The sequence below is a fragment of the Myotis nattereri genome (assembly GCF_964212035.1).
Source record: "Myotis nattereri genome assembly, chromosome: 2".
NCBI lineage: Eukaryota > Metazoa > Chordata > Mammalia > Chiroptera > Vespertilionidae > Myotis > Myotis nattereri.
Window position 1 is genome coordinate 39,165,790 of NC_138076.1, and position 17,812 is coordinate 39,183,601.

A 17,812-nucleotide genomic window follows, 5' to 3' on the forward strand; every position below is an offset into this window, starting at 1 on the left:
TAGAACAACCATTTTAAATTCTAATCCACTGTAAAAGACCAGATCTTAAATCTCAGTTGTTTTAAATTCTTAAACTTTATTTGCTATATTGCTCTCCTTATCATAGTTCAGGCAGCCGAAACAGAATAACTCTTACTCTTGAGCTATCATTTCCTCATATTTTGGTTCTGATTTAAGACATCTCTTTTTCTTTGACTTAGAATCATGCTAGCTTTGAAAAATAATAGGTCAGTTGAGTAAGTCACACAGCGTAGGCCTTTTGTTTTGGGGTTTGGGGTCCTTGCCAACTGAATTGTGACAGCAGTATTCGTGTGTGTTCTCTTTTCTCGGCCTTCGTGTTCCTTTGGTTTCTGCGTGTCTCGGTTTCCCCAGAATGGTCCTGTATTTTAGAACGGCAGCGCCTGACTTCTTTCATTCTCTGGGGGGAAGCGCTGCTTAGTTGGCTCCAACTTTTGGACAGAGAATCTGATGCTCATTGTGTCGCTCTGGCAAAGAGAGTCGGGGCCACCTGTCAGGGTGGCGTGGTTCCCACACGCAACACGACGTGCCAGTTTCAAGGCGGCGGAGATGCCAGGCGTTGAGTGGTGAAGAGGGTAGCTGGTATAATGCAGTGCTTTTTCTGAAAGATCGTCCCACTGGAAAATAGTGCCAAATCCGAGGCACGTGCTTCATTAAATGAATCACATCTGTTGGCACTTGTGGGTGTTAGCACTGACAAGTATCTTTCCATTAGTGAGTGCATGTTTGTATTCTCCCCCTCCGCCCCCCCCCCCCATGCTCCCTGTACTCCATTAATCTTTGCCTCCATTTACCTAAGTGATTGAATTATCTTAGATGGTAGAGACATTTACAGAAACAAGGACAATGTTTTCTAGGCCTGTCTCTATTAAAGTATGGATCATAAACTATTGATGTTCCTATGCTGCATGATTATCTTAGAGCAAGTTGTCTTCTTAAGTGATAGGAGATGTCTCATGGTGTAAAAAGAGCTTGAGGTTTTTTTTTCTCTTCTCCTGGGAACTCAAAATGTAGCAGACTGAATGGAGGTGAGATGGAGAATGCTGTAGAGCAATGCACCAGTTAGTATTCTCTATTTGGGGGAGATTTATTTTAATAAAAATACACATAAATGCAACTACTGGAGACCACATCTGCCTCTCAGGATTTATTCTTACCGGTTTTACAGTTACTTCCAAATTTAAAATTAAAATAGTGCATTTTTCTTATGCCTTTTTAATATCCCTTATATAATTTTTTAAAATTGATTTTTAAACAAAGAATCACACAGTGAAGAATTTTCCATTGTGAGGAGTTTCAAAGACTAAATTAAAAGTGGAAAGACTTGACTTTGGGCTATATTTGTTTACATTAAACAAATTGTTAACTTTTTGGTATTAAATTACCAAAAAGTTAAATTGCTTAACAAATATGATAATTAAATAAGAATTCTGGTAGACATGGAAATAAGTAAAAGTACTGATGGAACAGATATTTATTGAGTGCCAACCATACACAAGGTGGCCTACCACTATCTGTTTCAATTGTCTTATTAAAATGCTCAAGTTTGGAAATAAGTTTGGTTTGCATTAGTCACTAAATAAGAACATAGTCACAAAAACAGTCCAGATTCATCAAGATAATGCTGTATATTGGCAATTAGTCACCTTGTATATTAGCATTTGTCACTTTGACAAATAGAGACTCAAACAAAATCTTAATTTGGGAAAATCCATGGGTAAAACTATACCACAGCAGGCTGTATTACCAGAAGTCCATTAAGCTGGGCAGTCCCCAAACTCAGGACCGGCTTCCCAGTAGATCATTTAATCTCTGTGTGTCCTTTCTTGTTCACCGCCTGTACTGGAACCACTTGCCATGGTTATCATGCACATACCTGCCACACACCCGTCAAAAAACCCTTTTGATTGACATAAAATTGTTGATAAATATTATTTAAGTTTCCAGTTCAGATTCTGGAAAAACTGAAATGCATGTGAATGCTTAGTCTTATGACTCCTGATAAAATATCAAATGGCTAATCTGGGGGGAAAGAGTTGGATTCAAATAGGCAAAATCATTTCACATTTCCTGTTTTCAAAGGCAGACTTGGAATACAGACATAGCCCTGTGCCAGGCATTTCATTTCTGAGCTGGATCTTTGATCACATGATGTAGACAGTGCTGTGCAGTAGAAATGCATGAGCCATACATGTCATTTAAAAGTTGGTGCTGGCCACATTATAAAAAGAAATAGGTGAGATGAATTTTAACAATACATTCTATTTAGCCCAATGACTGATTTCAACATGTAATCAGTGTAAAAGTTTTATGAAATATTTTACAGTCTTTTTTATACCGAACTCTTCAGTATCAGGTGAGTGTTTTGCTGTTAAAACATGTCAGTAGTAACTGGGTGAATTTTAGGCGCCTGTTAACACTAATGCCCATGCTTCTGGGCAGCGGTGGTCTAAGTGGTTTTCTGAATGTGAAGCCATCACTTGCTGTATAACTGAACCCTGAAATTCTGTCTTTGATCTGATATTGTCACTGTTGAGATGTGACCTTAATATTTAATAATCTCTGAAATTGAAGAAACATCCAGAAAGAGACAGTTGTTTGCATATTTTCACTCTAAGAAAGAATATGTTAACAGCCAACAGTTTAAAAAACGAAATGGGCTGTTACCATACAAAGTTAATACCCACCCATCTCCAAGGTACTGAAGGGAAGGCCAGGTGGCCCCCTGCTGGCCTCAACTATACTAGTCAAATAACATCGTTTTGTATTACATCTATTCTGCCATCACTGCAAAAGAGGTTATTGCAAAACCTCAGAGAAGCACTACTCCAACTTTTACTACATTGTGGTTCTGTGATTTGTGGGCTCATTGCCCCTTTTGGTAGATAGTGGACAGTTATTTCATTCGCTGACTACTTGTTGCCTTTTCAGGGGCAGGCAAGCTTTAGCTAAATCAGGATCACCTGGAGGCCTGGTTAAAGGGCCAATTGCTGGGCTCCACCCTCGAGTTTCTGATTCTGCAGATCTGGGTGGGGCCTGAGAGTCTGTTTCGAACAGGATCCAAGGGCAGGTCCATGGACCACACATTGTGAGTAGCACTGGTTTAGGACAGAGGTCTCCTTTCTTTTCCTCTGTCCCCGGGACATTTGTCAAAATCTGAGATGTTTTTGCTTGTCACAACTGAAGGCTGAGAATGTTACTGGCATCTAATGGGGAGAAGCTAGGGGTCCTACTAAACATCCTGCAATGCACAGAGCAGCCCGCACAAGGAATTAACCAGCCCAAGTAGTAGTGCTGAAGTTGGGAGACCCCTGTCTAGGGGAAAATGAAGAAAATCAAGTATTTGTAACAAACTGTGTGAAGAATGTAGGGATAGGTTGTGATGAGGGCAGTGTAGGATGCTGCAGCTGATGTAGGGTGTCAACTAGGGGCACAGAGGTAGGTAAGACAGATGCTGCTCTCAGGGGCACCAGACATGCACACAGTAGGCCCATTTGCTTTTTAACTGTGGAGTAAAACTGGTGAATTGAGAAAGGACGCTACCTGGGTGGGCATGGATGGGGTTTCACGGCTTCAGTGATATTTAACAGCTGTATAAAGTGGCTTGGGTTTTGCCAGGGGCATTGTAGCAAAGGAGAACTGATCATGGGGGACCCCGAAAAGCTAGAGAGGTTTTATGTGGCCAGGTCACAAAGCCTTAAATGCCATTACTCTCCGGAGGGTCACCTTCATCCAGTAGGCAGTAGGATAAAGGTTCATTGTGCTTTATGCGACAATGGAATCCAAGTTGATGAGGCGCTGCTGCTAGTCGGTTGGCCTTGTGGAGAGCCTTAAAAGTGCCTCAACTATACAAGTCAAATAACATTGTTTTGTATTATATCTATTCTGCCTCTTTGTACATTCAACCAGGAGATTCTATATACAGAGATTCTGAAGAAAAGATGGAAAGTTCAGAAAATACTAGCTAGCCCATGCATCCTTTCTGCTTGATTCCCGAATGTCTCCTGCTACTGGAGCCTGTTTGTGAATGAGAACATTTCCCAATGAGTCGCCTGGGCCCCCGGCAGCCTGCCAACGCCAGAGTGGGTGTCAGTCACACGAGGGTTAGTCCTGCTCACAGTTCGCCCAGCTGGGTGGAGACCCTGCTGGTCTTGACACAGAATGTGTGCGGCTGGGAGGGCTTCCCACTCCAGAGCCCGTGGCTGTTCCTGGATAGGAAGCCTGGGTATCCTTTAGGACTTCCATCCTGGGGCTTTGCTGATTGGGTCTTAAACATTCACAGGACATTTTATATCACTTCACTCAAGATCTACATCATGGCACACACCCATGCCAAATACACTTGGGTTGGTTTTAGTATCTTCTCTCTCTCCTTCCCCCTTCTCTCTCTCCCCACACACTTAATTGTTGGTTTCCCAACCAAGCAATTTAATGAGAACCAAAGTGTATCTTTTCACTGCCTGATGAGCTGGGCACATTTTTCTGAGCAGCTATGGCCTGAACCACTGCCTCACGGCCCCCTGGAAATCTGCCTCCCTGGAACCTGAGGCAGGTTTGCTGATTCGTGTGCAGCAAATGATTATTGAATGCTTTTTGTGGCCCCACACTATACCAAGTGGTTTTTTTTAGATGTATGGTTTTTAATGCATGCACACAGTTAAGAAAATTTTAAAGATAGAAAAGGTTATACTATGAAAAGTAAGACTTCCCTACCCAAATTTTCCTACTTAAAATTGTTCAGAAACCAATATAGTTGGTTTCTTGTGTGTTTTCCAGAGATGTGTTTTGCATTTGCAAGCATACTTATGTAATTTTTAACATGGATGTCTAGATATTTCTATCTAAAATTTCCCTCTCAGATGAGGAATATATCGTGAATGTTGCCCCCGTTTTATACGTGATGTCACTGAGACGGTGAGTATAGTAACTTGCTCAGGGTCACATAGTGGATGCAGAGCTGGAATTTAGACCAGGAGCTCTGGTTTTAAGCAAAACTAACCCAAGATTCATGGACACACGGGCAAGCTAATGATCTCGTCCTCCACGCAGGTTCATTTGCCCCACCTCAAAGCTGTGTCTTCTTAGATCAGTGGTTCTCAACCTTGGCTGCACATTAGAATCACCTGGGAATCTTTTTAAAATCCTGATTTCTGGGCCTCATCCTCCGGAAATTCTGTTTCTTTGTTACTAATATTGTGGCCCCACCCCATAACAAAGAAACAGAATTTCCGGAGGATGGGGCCCAGAAATCAGGATTTTAAAAAGATTCCCAGGTGATTCTAATGTGCAGCCAAGGTTGAGAACCATTGTCTTAGATGCTTGTTCACCATCTGTCTGGATGAGGAGGTGAGGGCCTCAGCACGGAAGAATAGAGATGAACACCACCCCACCTTTTTCCTCTCCTCTCCTCCCAAGCAGTTCAGCTCTGGCCCCCAGATTGCAGATACCACCCACCAAACAGTGTCTAGCCAGGCCCACCCTCCTCAGAAGGCAATTTAGGGACCAGGGGTGATTACTCAAGCTCAGCCCCACTCCAGCTTCCTACTGCGGCCTTCACATTTCTGGTGATGTTTTGTCTTCCTAGTGATGCTTGAGTTCCCATGCAGGATGGCAGCCCTTATCTGCCCCGGGTGCTAGGTGGGTGCCAGCCCTCAGTCAGTGGTCCTGCATCATCACAGGTCTGAGCCATTCCACACCCCCTGATGCTCAGAGCCCAGAGTTCTATCGCAGTAGCAGAGACTCTCAGCTGCTCAGGCATTCCCATCACTCCTGCCGTTGTGACAGCAGCTGTAACTGCTGAGGCCCTTATGCAACCAGGTGCAGTGCTTACGTTCTCAGTGGGAGTTCTCAACATAACTTGGCAGAATGGCCTATTAGGTAATCGGCAGGTTGGGGAGAAGGAACTTACCCCTTGGGCACTGTGAGATGAGAGTCTTTGTGGCCAGGACTTTGTTGGAATGCCTCCCAAAGGCTCTGGGCACCTGCTAGGGTTCACCTTGAGAGGGGACGTGTGTACGTTTAGAGGGTGTTGCCTCATCAGGAATTCAGGGGTTTAACACAACTACAGAGAAATGCTGTCAGAGACCAAACTCTGGTTTTAAATTGTGACAACATGAGGTGCATGCTTCAAATTTTTGTTCCTAGCGCTAATAAAACCGAGCTGGGTTGTATGACTTTTATGTTTGTCATTTCTCTTAATTGGCAGGTAACAAGGAAGGGACCCATTCTACATTCTGGGTGTTGCTGAGCATCCTTCTGGGCGCTGTGGCCATGCTGTGCAAAGAGCAGGGGATCACTGTGCTGGTAAGACCTGCTCTGAACGCACCCTTCCCCCTCCTGTAGAGACAGAGCGAGCCGGCCCTGCCTGTGTGACCTCCTCTGTTGCACCCCATTGCCAGCCTGCAGTTGTAGACATTTCTGGACCGATTACTTGTGCTCTCACAGTCCTGGTGTTGCATCAGGGAAGGAGCTGTCTCAGCTGACGATCATTAGCGACTGGTGGGAATGGAGAGTGGGAGGTTCTTAAAGAGTGGCCATTGGGCCTCTTGGAGAGGTCCCATAGAAAAAGGTGAAGGAACAGTTTGGGTTTTCTTGGGTGCTCTCATATTTGGGCAGTCCTAAATGCAACAGTGGGCTGACCCCACTCATGCTTCTGGTCCTGGTTAAAGAAGTACTGAGTGTAGATCATGTTATATTTGGCTTCCATTGGAAAGGTGAAAGGGCCTTTGAGGAGGAGAGGCACGCACCTCCGATGGCTAATCTGAGTTGAAGCCCTGGAAGGGAGAGGCATTGAAATCCACTTTCCTTTTCTCTCTATTCCCTCACATTGTTAGAGGGAAGTCTAGAAGTCAGAGATGTGAGCAGAGGCAGAGAAATGGAAAACAAAGGTGAGGGTGTGAATGGCCAGGTAGGAATACCTTGGGGCAGAAAGGCAGTCAGAGCTGTTTGGGGTTTGACACAAGTCAGGCAAAGATCAGGGGTTTTACTGGACTTGGTCCATAATGTTAAGGTTAGCTATCTACTGTACAAGATGGTGTAGAAGGGAATACTCTGCCAACATCCTTGGATTTCAGGAGTTACTTTTTAAAAGTAACAATTTGGTCTAAGCCAGTGTTTCTCAGCTTTGCTATTACTGACTGACATTTAGGGCTGGATCTTTTTCTTTCCTTTGTTTAAAAGTCTTTTTATTATTAGTATATGTATGTGTGTGTGTGTGTGTGTGTATGTGTGTATGTGTGTGTGTATGTTTGATATCTATAATACTAAAAGCATAATATGCTAATTAGACCAGACAGCCCAACGACCCTCCAGATGAAACCGGGCTGCGAGGACCAAGCCTCTTGCACGAATTTCATGCATTGGGCCTCTAGTGTGTGTGTGTGTGTGTGTGTGTGTGTGTGTGTGTGTGTGTGTGTGTTTGATTTCAGAAAAGAAGGGAAAGGGAGAGAGTGATAGAAATATCAATGATGAGAAATAATCATTGATCGGCTGCCTCCTGCACACCCCCTGTTGGGGATCGAGCCTGCAACCAGGGCATGTGCCCTGAGCAGGAATCAAACCTAGACTCCTGGTTCATAGGTTGATGCTCAACCACTGAGCCACGCTGGCCTGGCATGGGCTGGATCTATTATTTTGTTAATCCTCACCCAAGGATATTTTCCCATCAGTTTTTAGAGAGAGTGGTAGGGGCAGGGAGAGACAGAGAGAGAAACCTTGATGTGAGAGATACATCGATTATTTGCCTCCCACATGCACCCCAACCAGGGCCGGGGAATCGAGCCTGCAACCGAGGTATATACTCTTAACCAGAATCAAGCCCATGACCCTTCAGTCTGCGGGCTGACACTCTATCCAGTGACCCAAACCAGCGAGGGCTAGATCTTTTGTCTTATGGAGGGGTGCCCTGTGCTCTGTAGGATGTTTAGCAGCATCCTTGGCCTCCATTCACTCCAGTAGGACCCCCTCAGTTGTAACAACCGAAAATGTCTCCGACATAGTCACGCATCCCCGAGGGGCAAAGTCATCCTCTTGAGAACCACCGCTCTGAACCCATGCTCCTCAGGGTGTGGTTTGACGCCCAGTAGCATCAGCATCCCCTGGGACGTACTAGAAATTTAGATTTCAGACCCCACACCAGGACTGCTGCATCCGAATCTCCACTTAACAAGGACCCACGGTGACTCCCATTACAGTTTGAATTTATGTGAAAAAGGATATGGTGAAATTTAGCTGTTTTCAAAAATTTGATAAGAATGTGGACATTTTGAGGATGTGGACGTTTTGATGATACATTTAAGTGGGAAGGAGGAGGGAGGGCCAAACGTGTGTTTGGCTCGGTGCCCCTGACGGCAGGGCCCCGTCACCCGTGGTGACTGTCCTACAGCTCACAGGCAGAAGCACAAACGGTGTGAAAAGACAGTGACGACAGCAGCTCAACAGGGAGCCCTGCCTCCTAGAAAATAGTTCACGCCCCGGCAGAAATGGCCTCCTGTGACCCACTAAATCATGTGTCGCTTGGGTGAATGAAATCAGGATTCTTGAAATGATTAATCCAGCGCTGGCCCGTGTATTGGCTAATGAATGGCTCCCAGCATTTCTGGGAGAGGGTTAAGTAGGGATGTCATCCTTGCTCTGAAAACCACGAATCACCACTGGCTTCTGATGATTTATGATCTTTGCCACGAAGCCCCATATTAAAAAGATGCAAGTCATTTAGGGGCAGTGTTATCCAAATACGCCGTGTGTATTCTGACCACTTTATCCAGATTGGGCAGAGTTCTGCTATATCAGTGGTTCTCAACCTTGGCTGCACATTAGAATCACCTGGGAATCTTTTTAAAATCCTGATTTCTGGGCCTCATCCTCCGGAAATTCTGTTTCTTTGTTATGGGGGGGGGGGGGGGCGGGGCGGGGGCGGCACAACATTAGTAGCAAAGAAACAGAATTTCCGGAGGATGAGGCCCAGAAATCAGGATTTAAAAAAGATTCCCAGGTTATTCTAATGTGCAGCCAAGGTTGAGAACCACTGTGCTAGATGATGTTTCCTGCAGCAGTGACAATGGTGGGAAGACCATTGCAACGCAGACAATAGAATCCAAGGCTCATCTGGCCTTCAGCCTGTAACAAACTACAGGTGTAATAGCTGCAGACGCAGCCCTCACCTGCTAGAAAGAAACTGTCATGGTGGTATTGGAAGCTGTTAGCGCAGGTAGAGCTACAGTATCTCACTCTCAAAACCCAGTGGCATCACAGAATCGGTGTTTTTATCATTCACCTGGCCATCGTGGACAGGGCTTCACGTGACGGAGGTGACTGTCCTCCGTACAGTGGCCCAGGCTGGCGGAGCCTCTGCCATCTTCAGTGAGTATCCTCATCGTCTCCATCACAGCCAGTGGGAAGGGGAACCCGAGTGGTGGAGGGTTCCAGGTTTATAACCAAACCTCCAAGATGGGGCGTTGTCACTTCTGCCCACATTCCATAGGCTGACACTCAGTCCCATGACCGCACGTAGCTGGAGGGGAGGCTGGGAAATGCAGTCTGGCTGTGTGCTGGGCAGGACAGAAAGCTGCACCTGACCCATGTGACTCAGTTGGTTGGAGCGTGCATCATCCTGTGCACTAAAAGGATGCCTGTTCGATTCCTGGTCAGGGCACATACCCAGGTTGCGAGTTCAATCCCCAGTCGGGATGTGTATCGGAGGCAACTGATCTATCTATCTCTTTCTCCTTGCCCCCCACTTCCCCTCTCTCTAAAATCAGTAAAATAGCCGAAACCGGTTTGGCTAAGTGGATAGAGCGTCGGCCTGCGGACTGAAAGGTCCCGGGTTCGATTCCAGTCAAGGGCATGTACCTGGGTTGCGGGCATATCCCCAATAGGAGATGTGCAGGAGGCAGCTGATCGATGTTTCTCTCTCATCGATGTTTCTAACTCTCTGTCTCTCTCCCTTCCTCTCTGTAAAAAATCAATAAAATATATTTTTAAAAAAAATCAGTAAAATATATCCTTGGGTGAGGATTACAAAAAAGAAAAGGAGAATAGCAAGCTGGTGGACAATTAGGAGTCTGAAGCTGAGGGATCTCCAACGGCCCATCAGAGATCCTTGTACATGCTCTGCTCCTGCTTCTGCTGCACTTGCCGAAGTCCGTCAGCACCTGGGGTTCCTGAGGTGTCTTTACTTATGTGGCTGGGTTTCTCAGGCTGATGGCTGCCTTTGTCGTTGTATGCATAATAGCTGCCCACATAACCACTCTGTTATATCAGTTAAGGGACGCTTAGTGTAAAGGGAAAAAAAGGGGGAAGGAACGACCTTTGAGGAGGTCCAAATTTCTAGTTATCCCAAATCTTATGGTATTCTAACATGCCGACTATGAAATTATGACTGACAGGAATTTACTAGCTAATAAACTTGATATAATATATTACCATGAGCTAATTTCATAGGAACAATGGTGGTTTTTCCAAGAGCTGAAGAAGTCTGCCATAATTACCTAATGCACTATATTCCTTACCTAGATTTACCAATATAATCGTGCAGTATAATTGCTACTAATCAGAGTTAGGTGCCCACATCATTGATTGCCTTGTTTTGCCTCCTTAGGGTTTGAATGCAGTCTTTGACATCTTGGTGATAGGCAAATTAAATGTTCTGGAAATTGTCCAGAAGGTACTACACAAGGACAAGTCATTAGAGGTATGTACTTTTTGTCTCCAACCCTGACATGGAAAATGTCAAGTACCAGCTGATTTAAAATGCCATTTTCAAAGTTCTTCCTGTGAGTCTGAATTCTAAAATAGCCAGCCTTTTAAAGCACAGTGTCAGCACAGTTCAGGTAGAATTGCTGCACAATTGTACCTGGCTGGGCCACACTTCTGTTTGAAAATCTGTGACATCAGGGGCTTTGCGGTGTCTTTGCAGTACATTGGCGTGCTCAGAAATGGGGGTCTCCTCTTCAGAATGACCCTCCTGGCCGTGGGGGGAGCCGGGGTGCTCTACGTGCGCTGGAAAATCATGGGCACCGGCCCGCCACCCTTCACCGAGGTGGACAACCCCGCGTCCTTTGCCGACAGCGTGGTGGTCAGGGTGAGTTCTGAGTGTGTCCACCCAGTTCCCGGTCCTTCACCCCTCCTCCGCCTCTCACTCCCCACACACCCACAAAATCCCTAATAAATGGAACCCCTTCGTGTTTGTTTGCCATCACGAAGGACATTCCAGGATGAAACCAGGCTTTGATCAGGGCACTGAGCTGGTGGAAGCCCCCTGTATTTCCCCTCTAATCAAAATTGAGTGCTTTCTTCTAACGTCAGGTTTCTCGCCGGCCTCGTTAGTGTCTCCTAACCCCGAGACTTTTGTTATAAAGGAAATTGGCTTGGCGGGGTTAAGATGAAATACAGCAATATCAGTGGTATCTTTAAAAGTCCAGTGGTGTCAAGACTCTCTTTATTGCACAGGTTGGCTTTATCTGAAGGCAAGGGTGTCAGTGCTGAGCAGTGCTTTCATAGAGACCGGAATCAAGAGAAACAGCATAGAGTCCTGTGCTTACGTTGTTAGGCACATAGGTGACCCCTGGGCCTCAGATTTCCTGGGTCACAGACTTCGGGCCTCTCTACATAAATGGGGCATAGACTGAACAGAAATGGAAGAACTGTATAGCAGAGTCTGGCAGCTACGCTGCCTTTTTCTCTCAAAATCTCAATGCATTTAATACATTGCAAATTAGTGCCCTCACCCATTGTCGAAAGTGGCAGCATTTTATTTTCTATAACTGCTCTCCTGGAAGAGAAGCCTATGAATGCCTCAGAAGTGAAGTTAGGGTACATAGGTATATTTTCAAGTTTAGTATTAAGTAAATGTTTGTTTTCCTTTTGACTGACAGGCCATAAACTATAATTACTACTATTCCTTGAATGCCTGGCTGCTGCTGTGCCCCTGGTGGCTGTGTTTTGATTGGTCAATGGGCTGCATCCCCCTCATTAAGTCCGCCGGGGACTGGAGGGTAATTGCACTGGCAGCACTCTGGTTCTGCCTAATTGGCCTGATATGCCAAGCCCTGTGCTCCGCAGACAGTCACAGGAGAAGGTAAGAGACAGCGCCGAGTTTTAACTTCCACCCTGGGTTAAGTCAGAAGCATTTTGCTAAATCCATCACCGATCATTTTAACGATTTTGTGGAAGTCATGTCTGAGGACATTTATTTCCAATGCATATTTATGACGAGGAGGAGTTCACCCATTCGGAATCCATCGCTGGCTTCAACTGGTGGCGAGTGAACTCGGAGGAGGGGGTATGGATGACTGCCTGATCTCCCCCTCCTCCACTGCTCCCCTCCCCCTGAAGTACGTAGCATTTTGAGACCCTTTTCTCGGTAGGTGGTAAAGAGTAATTTATTGGCCAGAACAGAGAGTGTAATTGATGTGTGTTGTGCCCGTTATTTCACAGTTCTCCTTCAGAAAACCCTGGTGGATGCCATAGTGATTCTTTCTGTTGTTGTTTGGTACAAAATAAACTGCTGCCCCAGAGACTATTCCTTTCTCACACAAAAAAAGGGTGGGGAGGGGAAGGTTATTGGGAATAAAATTGGAGGAAAAACAAATGTGTTTCGTGAGAAGGAAAACTATTTAAAATGATTTCCTTTACATATAAGTATGTATGGATTTAGATTAGTAATTTCTCAAAATAAATTAAGGTTCAAGTTTACCTGTGTTTTAAATTGGTTCGTAATTCTAAAGGTCGACAAACTTTTGCCCCAGTTCACTTGCACATGTGCAATTAGATTTTATTTCTAACATACTGTAGGCACAGGGTCCAGGAAGGAGCCAGCAAATTTGACCTAGTTTCCCAATTCATCCTCTTGTATCATATGGGACATTAGAAATGATAGCCTAGACCCAGCCTTCTCCTACTTGACTGAAATTTGTGGAGTTGTGACCCCCCAAAATGATATTAGTTTATTTCAGATTTTATAAAGTCTAAACTAATTAATTAGTGTTATACCTGTTAAGTTTGTAGGGGGATTTTTGTTCCTATATAAGCTACATGAGACTAATTGGGGCCAGTTGTTTATATATAGTTTATATAGGAACTACATGGCTTGAGGTGTGTTAGGAGTAGATGAATGAATAAGGCCTCACAAATATCGTCATTCTAACCTCATTGTTATGAATCGTGTGACTTATAAGTTTTATCCTTGTGCTTGATGCTAAGTGCCTCTGTAAGATTTTTACATCTTTTAATATTGCCAGGCTAAACCCTCTCTACTGATGACAGCGTTTTGCTGCTAAGAATACCTTTTCTCAATGGATGGCCTGAAAAAACAGCCTTTATTATTATTTTAATGCTGAGTAGCACATTTTCTTGAGATAGCTACAAACAGCCATCCCCGCACCTCTCACTTTCCAGGATCCTCACGCTGGGCCTGGGGTTCCTCGTTATCCCGTTTCTCCCCGCCAGTAACCTGTTCTTCCGCGTGGGCTTTGTGGTGGCCGAGAGAGTCCTCTACCTGCCCAGTGCTGGGTACTGCATGCTGCTGACGCTTGGCTGCGGAGCTCTTGGTAAACATACACAGAGAAAGGTACTTACTGGCCAGGAGGGTGCCTTTCGTAACCAGATGGTTGGATGGTTGGACGGACTTTCCTCATGACATTTACCGTGTCTCTCTATTCTTAAGAAACTAATCGCTGCTCTCGTACTGGGAATTCTATTCATAAACACGCTGAGGTGCATAATTCGCAGCGGCGAGTGGCGGAGTGAAGAACAGCTCTTTAGAAGTGCCCTGTCTGTGTGCCCTCTCAATGCTAAGGTGTGTTGGCTGCCCTGTGTCTTCAGAAAGACGTTACTAGGAAATGTTTTCAATTCAACAACTCAATAAGAAGAATGTTTGCCTTCGTACAGAATCTAGCATAATTCTGGGTTTCTCTTTCTTTCTTTTTTTTTTTTTTGTCCTTTTAATAAAATGTATTAAAATTCTCCTGAGCCAATATAATTCAAAAGAAGTTATTAAAACCAAGCAATGTCTGCCCCGGCCAGTACGACTTGGTTGGGCTTCATCCCGTGCACCGAAAGGTTGCTGGTTTGATTCCCAGTCAGGGCACATGCCTAGGAGTCTTGCGGGTTCGATCTCCAGTAGGGGGAATGCATGACACAGTCGATAGATGTTTTGATCTCACATCGATGTTTTTTTCTCTCTCCCTTTTCCCTTCCTCTCTCTCTAAAAAAAATCAATAAAAATATATTAAAAAAGACAGTGTCAGTGAAGCAAGGGATTACTTAAAGGAAGTTGTACTCATCTTCCAGTTGGTCACATCTCCCTCTGAAGGGAGGGTAGCTAACACCACACCTCCAGTCTGCGCTGGAGGAGGCCCACAGTTGAAACATGCAGAGCACACTTTTCAGAATACATGCTCTGGCCACAGCATCCACCACCCTCCAAGCCATCATTTGAAGATGATAGTACCTACCAAGGGACAGTAATTTGATTCAGGGAGTTTAAGTGATGCTATATGGTAGCACTAGTACACATTTGCGTTACCTGCTCGTGACTCCTTCCTTTTGTCAGGTTGGGGAAAATAAATGTGTAGACTTTAAAACTGGCAGTGTTTTTGTAGAAGCGTCTGGAAGGAATTTTTTCACTTGGATTCTTCATGAATCCAAGCTCTCTGCTTTACCAGCTCTGCCTTCTTGGATGGAATTTTGAACTTTTAGTGCCCTTAGAAAAGGGGGCCGACAATGCCTGTCTCCTGGGTTTGTGGTGAGGCCTTCCTGGAACCTGGCATCTGACGTGGCCTCACAGGGTAGTGAGAACCAGCAGGTGCTCAAGAAACGCTGGCTTTCGTAGGCTCATCTTAGTTTTGGTCGTCACATTCACTGGCAAGAAGGGAATGTTTCTTGCTCAAAGTGGGATGCCAAGGGGTTCGGTTAGATTCCTAACCTAACCCATGAGAAGGATTTCTGTTCATGGAGATCATTATTATTACTAAATACGGGTTCGTTCTGCCTTGGGTCATCAGACTTGGATGCTCCAAATGCATCCTCAGGAGGTAGAAACAGAGCTCTCTGCAGCTGTCTTGTTTTTACATTCTCTAAGAAAAAGCGGTGATTTCAGGTAAAAGTATATGAGCAAGTCTAATGAAAAGTTGACGTGGTGACCTCGAAGCGAAGAATAGTTTAAAAGATACTGACTCCTTGTTTGTCTTAATCTTGGATTAAAAAAACCTTGTTCATGTTTTATAGTTAAGAGACTTAGGTAGAAAAGTGAATTACTTCAAACTTAGCGCTAATTTGATTTTTTGGCCTCGCCATTACTAAAAACAAATTGCCTGTGATTTAATTTTGTGCATGTTAATAGATTTGCTTTTTTTTTACTTGGGCATTTGAATAGCAGAAATTATGCCTTCTATTTATACACTAGTAGTTCTTCCCTATAAGGAACTCAAATCTTTTTGTAGTGGCTCTATCATTAATCTCCATTATATTCCCTTATAGAGAATATTTAGAGAGAGGATATTATTATTATTATTATTATTATTATTATTATTACAAATGGTGGAAAGTGAGGTATAGGAAAAGGAAACTGGTGTTATCTAGCTTCATGATCTGGGTGGCTAGTTGGAGACCTGATATGATACAGTGCCCGCATTACTCAAGTAAGTGGGAGAGGGGAGAGATGGGACATGTGTGATTTAGAGCCTATCTATGTGTCCTAGTGGCATGACTTCTTATGTTGTAGGCCAGAAAACACAGGGTGTGCACACATGGGCACACACACAGTTATTCTATGTCTTCTTCAAAATAAACCCGCTGCTGATAGTCCTTTCTAAGAAGTTTTTTTAGTAATGCCATTCAGTCTGAGCCAAAGAGAGATTATATTTTACTTGCCACTATAACTTGAAATGTTATAAAATTGTCTTTACTTCGTTTAGGGGAAAAAAAAAAAAAGCTAGGTTGATTTCAGGGTAGAGGAGATCCCATTAGGAAGACACTGCTTTCATTCAACTCCATTACAGGAGATACAGTTTTTGCACTGGTATCCACTTTATGTTCATTGAATATTAAGCCAGCAGTTGACACCTGGCTCTAGATTAGACCCAGATTTACAAACAGGCTCATCTTTCTCAAAAGATTGCAATATGTAGGCAAGTAATACCAGTGCCTGGTCTGCATTTGAATGACCCACAGTGCCTTGCACATAGTACTCACTCAGTATTAGTGACTGAATTGAGCCAAATGGAAATTAAATTCCTAGAGCTTACTATGGTGAAATGCCAAGTATCTAATTATGTTGACAGTCATTTTTAGTTTTTAAGGCTTTAAAGTGTGTGTCTTTGTATCAACTCTGGGATACAATTCTAAACTCTTTTCATAATGAAAGGATCACATACCACAATGAGGGATTTCCTCAAGGAGTGACCCAGGATAGATTATAGGACTTTTAGGTCCTTAAAAGATTTTAAATTTAACATCAACCTTTGGCAGAATGTTGGACACGAACTGGTTTTGTTGCTGGTGTTAAAACTGCCTTCTGTTACTGTGGCCTTCACCTCCTTTAAATTTACGTGTCCTTGGGTTGCAGGTAGCTTTATCTGCAGCTTCTGTGCTGGTTCATTGCCTCAGCACAGGAATCAAAGGCTGGAGGGAAAGCTCAAGACTAAATAGGATTTTTCAATCTCTTACCTTCCCTGGAAACAGAAATCACTCATTCTTTAGACACTCTTTTAAGTAAACGGTGTCGGGGTTATTTTGTTTTATCTTTTTATAGTGTGTTATCTAGGCAGCTGTTTTCTGTTCCAATACTTCCCTTCACATAACCCAGAGGCTGAGGCTGGCCTCTGGGCGAACCTGTGTGCCAGTTCTTCCTCCTGGACGGCTTGACTTGCAGAGCGATGTCAGGTTTTTAAGTGGTGACACTGAAATGACTGCAGCCCGAATGCCCAGAGCGCCCCTCATCCTCCCTCATCTTCCCCTGTCTGGCCTTGCAGGTGTCTAGCAGAGGGTGTCTGGCAGAACACTGTTTATGCTGCAGAGGGCACTTGAACTCTGTTTGAGCTTTTTACTGAGAAAACAGAATCTCCCCGTAACAAAGGAAAGCAGCGGGAGCTCGGGCGGGAGAGGAGGGAGCGTGCCTCAGAGCCCTCTTTGTATTCTGGGGACCACAGGCGCCTCCCTCCCAGGTTGGAGTCTCCGAATGTGGTTCTTTTGTGTGTGGGACCAGAGGTGGATAACACATCTTGGCTGGGGTTGGGAGAGGCACACAATCAAACCATTTAGAGCATACTTTTCAACAACCGACCATGGCATTAACTGGCCTCCAAGCTATGATTTGAAGATGATAATACCTACGGATGGGCAGTAGTTTGGACCAGGAAGTTTAAATTATGCAGTGTGCTGTGCAGTAGTGCATATTTCTATCACCCGTGGTATCCCTGCTTGTGATTTCTCTTGTTAGATGAGGTGAAAAGAGATGAATGGACTTTAATATTGACAGTTAAAAAACAAATCTGTTACATATGTGCGTAAAGACGGTGCACCGCTCCCCGCCCTTTCAGAAATAATCAGTAGTTATGAAAACGTGCTCTAACTGTAGGTTAGGATTGCTGAGGCAGGATGTGCTCCTATTTTCAGAAGGGTTTAGAAGTATTTGAATGTGAGCTACTTGAATGTGTCTAAACCATTATTGTATTTCATGGTATATCAGTCTGCCATAACAAAATACCACAGATTAAGTGGCTTAAACAACAGAAATTTATTTTTTCTCATTCTCTGGGAGTTGCAAGTCCCAAGATCAAGGTATCAGCAGGTTGAT

At 44.3% G+C, this 17,812-nt stretch overlaps 1 protein-coding gene across 2 annotated transcripts in view; it reads left to right on the forward strand.

The window, feature by feature from the left end:
- The window catches only part of TMTC4 (transmembrane O-mannosyltransferase targeting cadherins 4), a 58,937-nt gene that overhangs the window by 20,078 nt on the left and 21,047 nt on the right, over window positions 1-17,812 (forward strand). For both annotated transcript variants that reach the window (XM_081084893.1, XM_081084894.1), the window contains exons 6-11: window positions 6,224-6,321; window positions 10,616-10,708; window positions 10,934-11,098; window positions 11,892-12,094; window positions 13,414-13,585; window positions 13,682-13,813. In XM_081084893.1, the coding sequence (XP_080941019.1) occupies window positions 6,224-6,321; window positions 10,616-10,708; window positions 10,934-11,098; window positions 11,892-12,094; window positions 13,414-13,585; window positions 13,682-13,813 (863 nt within the window). The remainder of the gene's footprint in view (window positions 1-6,223; window positions 6,322-10,615; window positions 10,709-10,933; window positions 11,099-11,891; window positions 12,095-13,413; window positions 13,586-13,681; window positions 13,814-17,812) is intronic.